Source organism: Lucilia cuprina, chromosome 6 (genome assembly GCF_022045245.1).
Source record: "Lucilia cuprina isolate Lc7/37 chromosome 6, ASM2204524v1, whole genome shotgun sequence".
In the NCBI taxonomy this organism is placed as follows: Eukaryota; Metazoa; Arthropoda; class Insecta; order Diptera; family Calliphoridae; genus Lucilia; species Lucilia cuprina.
Genome location: NC_060954.1, coordinates 61,576,580 through 61,590,581, shown reverse-complemented (window position 1 = coordinate 61,590,581; position 14,002 = coordinate 61,576,580). Strand labels below are relative to the sequence as shown.

General features: G+C 30.3%; 1 protein-coding gene across 1 annotated transcript in view; it reads right to left on the bottom strand.

Annotated features, from left to right (window-relative positions):
• The window catches only part of LOC111680042, a 116,343-nt gene that overhangs the window by 65,076 nt on the left and 37,265 nt on the right, over nt 1–14,002 (bottom strand). The window contains exons 3-4 of the mRNA XM_046955145.1: nt 3,772–5,776; nt 846–1,037 (exon numbers count right to left, since the gene is read on the bottom strand). Coding sequence (XP_046811101.1) covers nt 846–1,037; nt 3,772–5,200 — 1,621 coding nt within the window. The 5' untranslated portion in view covers nt 5,201–5,776. The remainder of the gene's footprint in view (nt 1–845; nt 1,038–3,771; nt 5,777–14,002) is intronic.

Sequence of the window (14,002 nt, the reverse complement as noted above, 5' to 3'; positions counted from 1 at the left end):
ACATTTTCCAGTATTTGATTTATAATGCCTCAATGATTTTTTTGCATTTAATGAGCGTCATGCCATTCTATAGTTGCAGGAGCAGCAATAATACAAATTTACTTATACACCACCTAATGAACTTTTTTTGTTGCTTTTCTATATACCATTCTGTTGCCCAATTGGCAGACTTGACTGACAGGTTTTAGTCGCCTGCACTCGGTTCATTATTAACAATTACCATTATTGCCATTTAAACCCATCACAATATTGACATTTTAATAGTTTCTTTGTTGTGTCGTCAGTTTCCTTTTACCTTTCCCCTGCCTACCGATGCTTTAGTTTTTACTTTATTTCTTCTAATGATGATTATGTAACCAGTTTATGTAGTTTTCCCCCGTTTTTTATTGTATAAATCTCTTTAAATGTGAATGGCATTAGTAGAAGCTGTGGGAGTTGTAGTTATTGTGCATGTGTGTGGTAATGAGATGAAAGCGAAACGAAAAAAAAAATTGTACGCTTGATTACTTGCAATGACTAAGAAGACGTTGACTGACTGCAAATGACTTTCAGTTTTCCAATAATGAGCTTATTATCATCACGAGATTTCTATCAATATGTTGCAAAGTGGCCACATGTATATAAGTAGCAAATAAGATAAAATATCGAACCTTAATATATTGATATAGAAATCATGTTTTGTTATCTTTAAACTTTTACTTATTATAAACTAAAGGGCTGCACAAGACAACAATAATGCGGCAATATATTTTATCAAATTGTTGTCCTGTGCAGGCCTTTATTACAAACTTAAAATGTAAGTTATGTTTTTAAAATTTTTATTCAACAAAATATCGCTCACTTACCAGTTTTAATCAATTTAAAGTTGACATTATTTTGGGATTTAAAAGCCTCATTTAAACTACTGTGACCGTAATCCTTAAGCACTCCATTATAGGACGCCATACTAGATTGTGGGCTAAGGGAACCACCCCGTGGTCCCCTCCACCCAAAGAAATTACGACTTTTTGGACCACTTGAAGATTTTCCCAAGAAATCTAAATGTTTAAAAAATACACAACACAATATTAGTTCATCGTATAAATTTTAATAATTAATCTATCATTTTTTTTAATTGAAAACAAAATTAACAATTATAAAATCAGCAACTAACACAACAACAATAATTGTTAGAAAAAACAAACTCTAAAAATTTTTGTAATTAAATTAAAAAAGTTTTTCAAACATTAAAACAAATAAATTAAAATAAAAACTCTAATTTAGAGTCAGAAAATCATACAAAAATAAAACATTTTGAGGTTTGAATTCGATGGTATTCCGTGATATTTGTTTAGTTTTTCCCAAAAAAAAAAATATATTTGTTTTGAGTTTTGTAACTAAATAGTTAAACTTTTCATGTGTGTATTTAGGTGTCCCTATATGATGTATAGAAACTTTATATGTACAGCAAACATTCGTGTACAAAATAATAGGTACACTTAAAATTATATTATAAATTAAATATTCAATTGGGCTTGAATTCGTGTGTCATTTAAAACAAATTTGTAGTAAAATATTTTAAATTAATGATTTTTAAAACTAAAAAATTTTTAACAAGAATTTAAATTAGTTTTGATGTACTTATTATTATTATATTGAACACACTGAATGTTGTGCAAATTGTCAGTTTTTTTTACCGTTTTTATTCTTTTTTAATAAAATTTTATTTCATGCACTCTATCGCTTTTTTCATTTTACTGACTGACATTTATTGACGCTAAATGACAGGCGGATAAGTGTTTTTAATGCATTTTTAATATGAACGGGGTTAAATAATTTAAAAGGGGCTTGTTTTTAAGTCCTGTTTTCTATACAATGTAATTTCCCCGGAGATGAAAATTGAAATGAAATGAAATAAAATACAATAAACGACAAAAAACGAAGCAAGAAGTTTGAAAGCAATTAAAGTAATGCGAGAAACACGCGCACACAAAACACAACAACAAAACATTAAAGGAACATTTTTTTATTATAAAATGTTTTTTTTAGTAGAAAGTAATAAAATAATACTGACAGAATAAAGTTTAGTTTAGTATTAAAGTGAAACCGCACTGCATAACTTTTACTCAAAAAACTTTAAACTTACAAATGTCTATAGGAGAGTCATTTCTATGACAATGTCATTTCTATGTTAATGTCTACATAAAAAATTATGTAAATGTCAATGACAATGCTATTTATATGGCAGTGTGTAAGATAACATCTAATTTATATCAATGTCAATGTTTATGTTGATGTTTGCTTCAAATGTAAATCAATATCTACATATGTCAGCCATATAATGTCATTTATATGGCATCTAATTTATATCAATATCTAATTCAATAATAACATCTACATTAAACTCATAAATATCTAGAAGAGAGTCATTTCCATAGCAATGCCATTACTATGTTTATGTCTACATACAATATTATATTAATGTCAATGACAATGCTTTTTATATTGCAATGTGTAAGATAACATATAATTTATATCAATGTCTATGTCAGTGTCTATGTCAATGTCAATGTCATTGTCAATGTCTATGTCAATGTCTATGTCTATGTCTATGTCTGTGTCTATGTCTGTGTCTATGTCTATGTCTATGTCTATGTCTATGTCTATGTCTATGTCAATGTCTATGTCTATGTCAATGTCTATATCAATGTCTATGTCAATGTCTTTGTCAATGTCTTTGTCAATGTCTATGTCAATATCTATGCCAATGTCTATGTCTATGTCAATGTCTATGTCAAAGTCTATGTTAATGTCTATGTCAATCTCAATGTCAATGTCTATGTCAATGTCAATGTCTATGTCAATGTCTATGTATATGTCAATGTCTATGTCAATGTTTTTGTCAATGTCTATGTTAAAGTCTGCTTCAAATGTTTATATCAATGTCTTTCTATGTCAATTTCTATGTTAATGCCTATTTTAAAGTTTATATCCAGATCAATTATCCAGATCTAGATCAATTATCCAGATTTAGATCAATTATTTTCTTGTAGTTTATACTATCTATGAACCTTCTTTGTTAATAAAAATGTCAATGTTGCTAATGGCAATGTGTAAGATAGACATCTAAATGATATTATGTCAATATTTATGTCAATGACAATATTTATGTTAATGTCGTCTTCAAATTTATATCAATGTCTTTCTATGTCTATGTCAATGACTATTTTAAAGTTTATATTCACGTCTATGTTAATGTCCTTATAAGTGATTATATTAGTGTCAAAGTTTACATCAATGTAAAGGGAATGTTTATGTTAATGTCTAGATCAAATATATTCTTGTAGTTTGTACTATGGACCAGTCTAAAGACAAATCTATGAACTAGACTATCGATACATCTATGAACTTTTCTACTGATTGATATTTGAGAAAGCCTATATACATGTCCATTGACTTTCTTCTCCATTGCTTAAGTGCAGTTTCACACACAAAAGAGAAAAAAAAATGTTAATATAAAAGCATAAAAAATTAAAGCAAACTTTAACTTAAACAAAAATAGAAAATGTTAGCGGCATTCATTTTACTTATTTTTCTAATAATTTTGTTTCAAAACATGTTAGAAGACAACAGATCCATTGCTATTTTCCCACTCTCTCACATGTGACAACACCGGCAAGAGAGTGAGAGTAGAAACGTTAGGCAATGTTTATTTAATAAATATACTTTGTCAAGCTGTAAACAATGAGATTAGATTTTTGTAAAAAAGTATTTTTTGGGGGCACCTGTCACCTTTCTGGGGCACACCACCACCACTTGTACTGCCGCCGCCACCACCGCTGCCCCCACTAGCCACACTAGCGGAACCGGCGGTCGGACCTACAGATGAGGCTCGTCCTTCTCTTATGGGATCATATTGTTCGGTACTTTTGGAACGTGCACTAAGAAGTTTATCCTCTTTGGGCGAACGGGCAAACAGTCCACCCGACGATGAGGTATTACGGTTTTTACGCGGCGAATCATAGACTCCGGCATAGTTATCTAGAGGCGGTAAAGTGGCACCCGTTGAGCCGTCCATGGGTGCGGTGGCTGGTGTTTTTGGTTGCAGCTTGTAGACAGGTTCACCGGAATCGAAAAAAGCATCAAAGTTTAGTTGTCTTAAGTTTTCTGTATTAAATATGGGATTTTCTACTTGTAATTCTAAATCTTCTCGCAGTCTATGAGATTCTTTGTGATCGCTGGACGATGAACGACCCAGTCTTCCAAGTGGTATATGTAGTTTAGGTCTTAACATGCGCGACTTACTAGAGGGAGATTTCTGTGACGTAGAGGGTTCAGGTGGTAGTTCCATGGGCGACATGGGACGTCCCCAACCAGGACCCAAACGAGGTTTTGTGGGATCTGTTTCGGGTGGTTCGACTAGTATACTGGGACTACTTTCTCGACTGGGATGTTCAAAAGTTCCGGTAGGATATTGTATGGGCGGATAAAGATGAGCACCCATGGCCATGCCAGGATCTTCATTATATCTCAAGGGGGTAGATTCACGTAAGGCTGTTGAACGTTCTAAAGTTGGTCGGGAAGAAGAAGTTGGTTGTTGGTGTTGTTGTTGTGAAGATCGCATATTTAAATCATTATACATAGATGTTCTCAACTGAGGAGGTGTTGCTGGTTGTGCTTCCGGTCTACGTAGTACGGGTGTTGATCTTTTCAATGATGTTTTAGAACTGCGACGTGTAGGAGTCAAAGGCGGTTCCGGTGTTGTATATGGAATTGGCGTAGGTGAAGGAGTGGGTGAAGGTCTCTCTAAAATTGTGGGTAATACGGGACGTTCGTAAGTGGAGTGTATAAGTCTATGTGCTAAAGGTTCTGGAGTATAAACCGGATATTGATCAATTTCTTCGCCCGATATATTTAATGACAACTGTTCTTGCTGTTGCTGTAATTGCTGCAGCTGTTGTTGTTGCTGCTGCTGATCACCCCTAAAGCGTGCAAAAAAACTGCTGGACGTAGTTGCTGGGGCCGATACAGTTGTCGATGGTGCCGCTGCTGGTAACGTGGCTAACGACGATGAAGAGGGGGGAGGTAAACTTCGGGCAGGTATAACAATTGGTACTTGAGGTTCACGCAGGCAATCGAGTGTTGGTCGTGGACTTATACGAGGTATAGCAGCACCGTATGTCATCAAGATGAGTTCATCAGCTGGAAATATTACAAACATTCCTGGCCGCCCCCATGTGACATGGCGACTGTATTGAATACAAACATAAATAAAGCCTCCCTTTTTCCAAAAAAATATCTTCTCTCTAGCCACCAAGGGTAATTCTATTTCTTGCTCTCTTTCAATGATTTTTGCTACTTTGTAGTTAAAAATTGTCTTTTTTCGTTGCTTTAAATTAAGTAAATGAATACCACGTTTACATTTATGGAAATTAAATCGTAAAAAAATAATTGTAGAAAAAAAAAACTTAAAATGAAAATTAAGTGTTTTTAGCGGTAAACCATAAAATACAACTTAATTATTTGCGTTTTTTTTTCAGAATATAAAAGTTATGTTGCAATTAAAAGTTGAAACGTACTTTTAGTATTATTAGTTTAAAACGAAAATGAACTAAAAAAAATATCACAATGGGTTTTCTATAATGATTTTCCGCAGGAAAAAATTATAGAATGAAACCTCCGCTGCCACACACTGCTATCCGTCCACCACTAGAACGGTTTGATAAATTTTCAAAAAACGTGACGTCATTTAGAACGTTGCATTTTGGGGAGGTTGACGTTGCTTGTTGTTTTTAATCTAAAATGAAAAAGATTGAAAAAAAATTTACAAATTAATGTCATTGATATAAATTAAAACTGTAAAATTTATTAAAAATTTGTTTAAATGCTAAGAAATGACAACATTAAATGCAAAAAAAAAAAAAAAAAACATTTAAAAAAAGAGAATAAAATTGTGACTAAATGAATCATTTTTTAAATGTACAATGATTGTGTGAAAATATTAAACGTCGAGAAACAGTAAATGATTTCATAATTGGACTTTGTCATAATTGAGTGTTGTTCAATGCTTTTTTTTTATTTTTCATTTATTCTTTCATTTTATATTTGTTGTCTTTATTTTGTCTTCAATTATTTGTGGAAATTTGCCAAAATTGTGTAAAAATAAATTGAAATCAATACAAGGTCATTGCGGTAATTGATACAGATACATAAAATATTGTCAACGTAGAACTAGGTATGAATTTAATTAAACCAAATTTTTTGTTATTTATTTTATTAAATTGTTGTGAAATTTAATAAGACTTTATTGGATAAGAGTTATGTATGTTAGAACAAAATCCCCCACAAATAAAATATCAAAGCATTATGCGCACTAGAAAGGTAACTTAACTTCTCTGGAAGTAATCTGTAATAAGTTAAAAAAAAGTCATGTATAAGTATCATATTTAAAGAATATCGTTTCTTTATCAAATTTATGTCATGACTTCTAATGATATTTATGAATATATTTAACTTAAATGAGCTCAAAAGCTCTATTCAGTTGTTTTAAGACTAAGTGAAATAGCGGAACGATTTTAACCATTAACCCGAAGTTTGGTTACAAAATTTACATAGACAGACATACATTCTATGCCGATTGACACTAAAGTGGTGTAGGGTATAACTAAACATAAAACTTGCATTCCAAAAAATATTGAATAATAAAGCAGAAAATTGAAATGCAAAGAAACTTTAAAGAAATTTAAGTGGAAAAATGTACTATATAGGTATATATTTATTTCCTATTGCAAACTACATTTAGACATACAATTGTTGCATATTCATGAATATTGTGTTGCCATGTAAAGTGACTACAAAATATATTACATACTCGTAAATACTAAACACTTTACATACCACACACGCTTACAATGCTTTCCTTTTCCTTATTATATCCGCCAACAGAAAAAATATGCAGTTGAATTTTATTATTTCGTTTGTAACATATCGGTTATGGAACAACACAAGTGTATACATATGTATGTTTATTGTAGTTTAAATGATAACCTAAGAAGATCCTACCATATCCGTATGTTAAGCGGAAATTTGACATATATGGAAATTTCGTGTCAAGTTGCTTAACTCAAAAAATCGATTTGAATGAAATTTTCACCAAGATAAGTACTATTTGAGAGTAGCCCAGACGCAAATATTCAGCTCTATTGATGAAGAATTTCTGGACTTAGCGTGTTCTCAACTGAGGAGCTCTTAAAGGAAATGGTACTTTTCAATAGTACCTTTTTATAGAATATCATTCAATCGTTATACTCGTTTTTTTTTTGTGTTTCTAGTTTCATTATTATAACAAATTAAAAAATTACCAATTAAATAACAAAAAAGTACCAAAAATACTTTCGTAGTTTTTTGTTTCTATAAAATGTCAAGAAAGTACCGTTTGAAGAGCGAATAAGTATCAAAAAGTTATATAGTTATATATTCCAGGCTCCACATTTCAAATTTCATGTTTCTAGGTTTAATATAATATAAAATTCAAAAAAGTGCATTTTGAAATACGAAAAAGTACCAACTAGTCTCTCCCCTCTTATAGATTTAAACTTAATCCGGGCTCTATATGCTTATTTTCATATTTCCCATTTCAATATTACATAAAACTCAAAGAGTACAAGTTAAATAGTGAGAAGGATTATGGAGCTTTTACAAAAATCATTATACGAATAACCTATGGGTCTTGCATGATTTCCAAATTGACAGTGACCAGTTGTTGTTGTTGTTGTTGTTGTAACAGCTCGACTGTGGCCGATAGTTCTTTCCTGGGGAAAAAACTTTCGGTTAATACAGCTATCGCTGGGTTGACAATCTTTGGCCGAGTATGACTCGGGTCGTTCCGGAGCGAAGATCCAATTGTCGTGGGAACGACAGTGACCGAGCACTCCAATGCATTCTACTTTGACCTATTAGTAAGGATGTTTTATGAGTATTCAAGTGAGGTCGAACAAGAATGCTCATGAAACCAAAGATCTTTAGCTAAACCTTAACATGTAGCATATATGCATGTATTTCTTAATAATAAGCCAACTTTCTTAATATCCTAATATCTAACAAATGAAGGATGTTTTGGGTGGTATTTAAGATTCGTCATAGCCGAATATTTTACTTTTACTTCTTATATTCTTACAATTACAATTTTGATAAAAAAAGCCTATAAAAAGCAGAAAAACATCGTCAATAATATGAATATATGTACATATAAAAACTAAATGTAATAAAATATGTATATCATGCATCGTCATCGTAAAGTTGTAAAAAACGTATACATACATTATTATACCTATACAGTATGGGCTAAAGATATTATTACATTAAAAAAAAACAAAATTTTCATATTAAAGATTTTTTCAAATGGGAATATTGATAACAATATCATTTGAATGAGCATTACAAAAACATTTTAAAGTTAAATTAAAAATAAGCAATTTTTTTAACAAATTTTCCAAAAAAAAAATTAAATGTCCTTAAAATATTTCCATAACTGTAAATCAAGAAACCACCATACTACTAAAATTTACATAAAAACACTATAAAGTCTAATAACAACACACACATGAGAGTATAAGTTATGTTTAACACGTTTTTTTCGAAAGGAATACCATCTACAGAGAAAGCTTCCTAAAATGACAAGCAACAAAGAAACGACAATATGTGGTTAAAAAACTAGTATTTAACAAAAAAAGGCCACCACCACCAACAGTAACATTAAAACAACAAAAAGAATAGCACGCGTTCAAACAAGAAATTCAAAAAAAGAAAAATGCAGAGCAAAAACCAATTCAACAATTCTAGACATATTAAAACTGTTTAACGAAACAAGCTCAGAGACGGAAGTCGAGGTGGTTAACAGGAAAATGTTGCTTTTTTAACATGAAAATAATGTTGGCATTTAGATGGCAAACAGCCAAAAACTACTTTACAAAATTGCTAAAAGAAACACAACAAATCAAAATATAAGAAACAAAAAAAATTCATTTAAATGAACACAATTTTACAATGATGAATAATTGAAAATGTTGAATATTTTTGTTGATTGTAGTTATTGTTGTTGTTGTTTTTGCTGTAGCTGTTATAACAATTGCAATATTATTTTGTTTGGGGATCTCTTGAAAAGAAAAATGTTTATATTCAAAATTTCATTTTAAATAAAGTTTACGTTGTTTGTTTTTGCAAAGTTTTGGTGAGATAAATAGATCCTTCAGATCCTTCAACAACGCTAACTCGTAACTTCCACCAAGGAACATCTACAACCGAGGTCTTTTGACTCTACTTAACAAATCTGCCAAGCTTATTATGAATTTAGCAGCTCCTTAAATATCCCTCCAATTAGGAAAATATGAAAAATCTGAAATCAATCATAATTTCCATCACAAATCAATATTTTCTAACAAAAATCAAATCGATTTTAGTTCCTTAATTACAAATCATCGCGGCCCTTTGACTTTACTTAACAAATCTGCCATGCTTATATAGTGGTTTAAATAAGAAATTAATAAAACTGTAGATCCATTCCAACTGAGAAAATCTGTAATCATTTCCACATATTTTCCCTATATATATATATCGATCTTATCAAATAGTGTAGTTGGACTACGGGACACAAGCATATAGAATTTATTAGACGAAACGTAACGATCTTGTTCTGAGTAAGAACTCGACTTTGGATTTAATATAGGCACACGACTTGAGATCTCCTTCAATGAAAACAATCGCAGTTGCAATGATAGTTGAAAAGAAGAGGCAGCTAAAAGTAATAGTTATCTTGACTATGGTCTAGATTTAATGAACCACTAAACCGACCGACCGATATGATCTTTCATAATCGAAGTCCTCCGACTTTACTTAACGAATCAACTAAACTTATAAGTGGTTAATATATGACAATAACAAGGCTGTAGATCCATTCTTAATGATATCATCCGTGATCAACTTCAATTTCCATTAAAAATTAGTAGCAGATCCCTAATAATGCGAAAATTTATGATTAATAGTTCAAATAAGAATAGAGTAAAGCTTTAGTACTATTCTAATTTACAAAAACTGTGAACGTTTATATTTTAAATAAAAAATCGGCAGTAGATACTTTCCATCAAAAAAATGTTCCTTAAATAACATATAAATGCACCCTTTACCTTGGTAAGAAGTTTTTCATTTCATTTATAATTTTTATGATATTATTTACCCATCCCATTACTAATTCAAATATACATGGAAAAAATATAGTCCATTTATTATCCGCAACATGGTTCCATATTTTGAAAACAAAATTACACATGAACTACTCCTAAATTATATTGGACTACTAAACGGCTCATATAGTCCAATAATGTTTTCAGAAAAGTTTTTGGACAACTTTAATGGACCATGATGACTTTTTTAGGCTGTCGATTAACCCATGTCAATATGTTTCTCTATTTGTTGAAATCAATTTTCCGAAGACCCCAGATATAATTAAGATCCAAATCTTCAGTAATGCTGTCTGGCATGTTGTTGCATTGTTCAGTAATGCTGTCTGGCATGCAACAACATGCAGGTTCGTATGGTGTGTGTTGTTCTTCTAATTACTAAGTTTGCAAAATTAACATGTAGTGTGTGAAGAAATAAGAAATTGGTGATTTCTAAAAAAAATTCATCATATTGTGAAAAACAAGTCGACATATATTCAGATAACAAACACTTTTACAATAAAAATTATTGCTTAGTGAAAAGGAAACTGTTAAACAGAAGTCTCAAAGAAAATGTATGTATGTGTTGGCCAGTCGTGCCGAAAAAATCTAACACATACTGTGTATATCAATTTAAATTAAATATTTTGTATATTTTACTTGTAGATATTACACACCATATGATTAACTTTCTAACTACTAGAAGAGGGCAACATTTTCTATAAACAATTTATATATTTTTTCTTTTCCTGAAATAACGATGTTAGTGACGAGGATGATGACATGCAAGAAGTTTCTTTAATTTAAACAAACATGATTTTAAGCACATGCACATGTTTGTTCTTTCATCTCATCTCATAATATGGTTTGTTTTACGCTGTCAGTTTTCATAATGCTCAACGTACACGGTGGCGTAATTGAATTGTTATGCTATTTTTTTTCTTATTTTTCTTCTTCTTCTATGTCAACATCAAAAAATTATCACTAACCATACGCCCACCCACCCATTCACACACTCACTCACCCACCAACCTTAAGTTGTTGTCTTTACACGCAGTCGACAATTTTCAATAAAAATTGTTTTAAAGACAAGACAAGAAAAAACAAGTGACTAGAAAACGAAACAATTTTTTTGTACGTGCAGTGCAACTGACTTTTGAGTTAGTTGTTGCTTTTGTTGTGTGGATTTAGCTTGCTGCTGCTTATAAATATTTATATTGCAGTGTTTTTGTGTTGAAGTCATCCTTCTAGGTGGGTGTGTGTATGTGTATGTGTTCTTTATAACAACAGAAACGTATATAGTATTTATTTACTTTTCTAAATAATTCAATGTTTACATTTCCTGCTTATCCTTATTTAAGTTTTGTATATTCGTGAAAGTGTAAAATAAGATAAATATTTAAAAAAGAGGGAAAACATTTTTAAAAAGTTAAATTAGCATACAGCGTAGATAGTGCTGTAGAAAAGGTTAAATAACTATAAGATATTTTTCGATTTAAAATTTAAGATTATGTTTGTGTTTCGAGAAATTTTTCAAAAATGTGTTTTGAAGATGGACGGTCATATGAATTTGGCTTCATCGATTTGGACAGTGAAATCCGTCCGTCCGTCTGGGCAAAAATTTCAGTTCATGAAGCTGTCGCTAAGTTGAAAATCTTTGGCCGAATAAGCAATTATAGAATTGTCGTAGGAACGACATCTTTCTGTCCGTCAGTCTGTATATCACATTTCCTTGTTGCAACAGTTTAACTGTGTTCAATAGTTCATTCCTGGGGAAAAATGTATCTTGATAAAACTGTCTTTATGTTGACAATCTCTGGACGAGTGAGGAAATATCCAATTTTCGTTTCCATCAGCCGCTCAGTCTTTTAGTCTGTGAATCTGTCAGTCAGTATGTCTGTCAGTCTATCTGTCAGTCTATCTGCTTGTCAGCCTGTCAGCCTGTCAGCCTGTCTGTCTGTCAGTCTATCAGTCTGCCCACTAAAGATTCAAGAGGATCCAGAGGTAAAAATGATATTTTCCGACAATATTATCTATTGAAATTATTTCATAAAAACTTTGTTAAATATTGAAAATTTCTAAATCAATCTTAATATAACCATTCAAGTGTCTATCATGTCGTCCGTCTGTCTGTAAAATTAATAGAAAAGCAATTACAAAATGTAAATTTTCTCAAAATATTACAAAATAATACATATATTAAAAAACCTAAAGCTTAACTTTTGTAATACAATAAAATAGTTTTTTTTTTTTTAAATTGGACCATTTTTTATTTTTTAAAAAAAGTATACAACCAGCATTTCACCATAATTTGCTTAACTTTTAAGTAGTTTTTATATTGTTTAGTTTTTTCCAACTTTTTTGTTTAACTTTATTGTTGTTGCTGTTAAAGTGCAGACATTTTACTTTAACAAAGTTTTTTTTGTTGCTGCAAGTTAAAACTTTTATTTTGATTGTCCATTAAGTTCCTACATATAACGCCCTTTCCTTTTTAGTGGTTCGTTTTCCTTTTAATTTTGATGTGTTTTGGTGCTTTCTTTTAAACAAAAATTTTGTTAAAAGATTAAAAGCAAATGATTCATTCATTTGAAAGCAAACAAAAACAACAAAAACATTACTATTTGGTTTACAGTAACATTGTTGTTGCAACATGATTTTGTATATAATTTATAGTAAAGTCATATTCATACATTAAGAACAAAACAGTGGGCCAGAAAATTTTTTTTTATATTGAGCAGAGAAATTAGATTTTCATTACAATCATTTTGCATAATCTATAAAATAATTCTTTAATTTTTATAATATATATAATTTAATTATTATTAATTTATATTAACATTTTAAGATTTCTTAACCCACTGTCTTTAGTTAGTTTAAGTGCTTATTGTACTATATGATTTTGTTGCTTTTATTCCTTAACACAAGTGCCCTTATTGTTAATTTTTTCAGTTTTTATTTTAGTTCTTTTTTTCTTTCATTTCCTAGAGTAACTGGGTAAAAGTCACTAGGGGGCTTGTTGTTACACAAAAAAAAAAAAAAAAAAACAAAAAAACACAACTATGAAAATGGACAGACATATTAGCAACCATATGTAGAGGAGCAAGGATATAACAACAACAGCAACAAAAAGTCAAAAGAAAACACATTTCAACCATTTTTATAATAGACTCATATGTACAATATTTCCCTTTATAATGGTTGACATTACAAACATTATACCGTCAGTAATACCAACATGCATATATACATATGTATGCATATTTTGTAACTAAAACACATACTCAAAAAGCAACACTATTTCCATATTTACACACATATACATATAGTTTATTTAGAAAATAAATATGCTTAAAAATTCTTTTTAAAAAAATATACATATAATTGTTTTTTTTAGAAATTCTCAAATGTAATTTTTATTTCTTTTGAACATACTCGGGGGAAATGGTGTAAATATTAAGTATAAAGTAAATAGCTAATAATAACATGACTGACATGAAAAAGAACTATACAAAATAAATTTAAATAAAGTAAATAAATTACATATATTTATATACATACATAAGTATAATAATAAATATGTTAGTGTATGTAATGTAAGTACATGTGAATAGAAAAATAGGTGTATGTATCACACCTACATATTTCATCCAATAAAGGACTTTTAGTACATCTAGATTAAAAATGTGAAAATACCCAAAAATTATCCATATTTGCTTAATTTTTTTGGACTGTTTAACTAAGATTTTTTAGATACAAAGTTATAGTTTTAAGGCCTCATAAGCATTCATGAAGATTTCCTTATTGCCTAA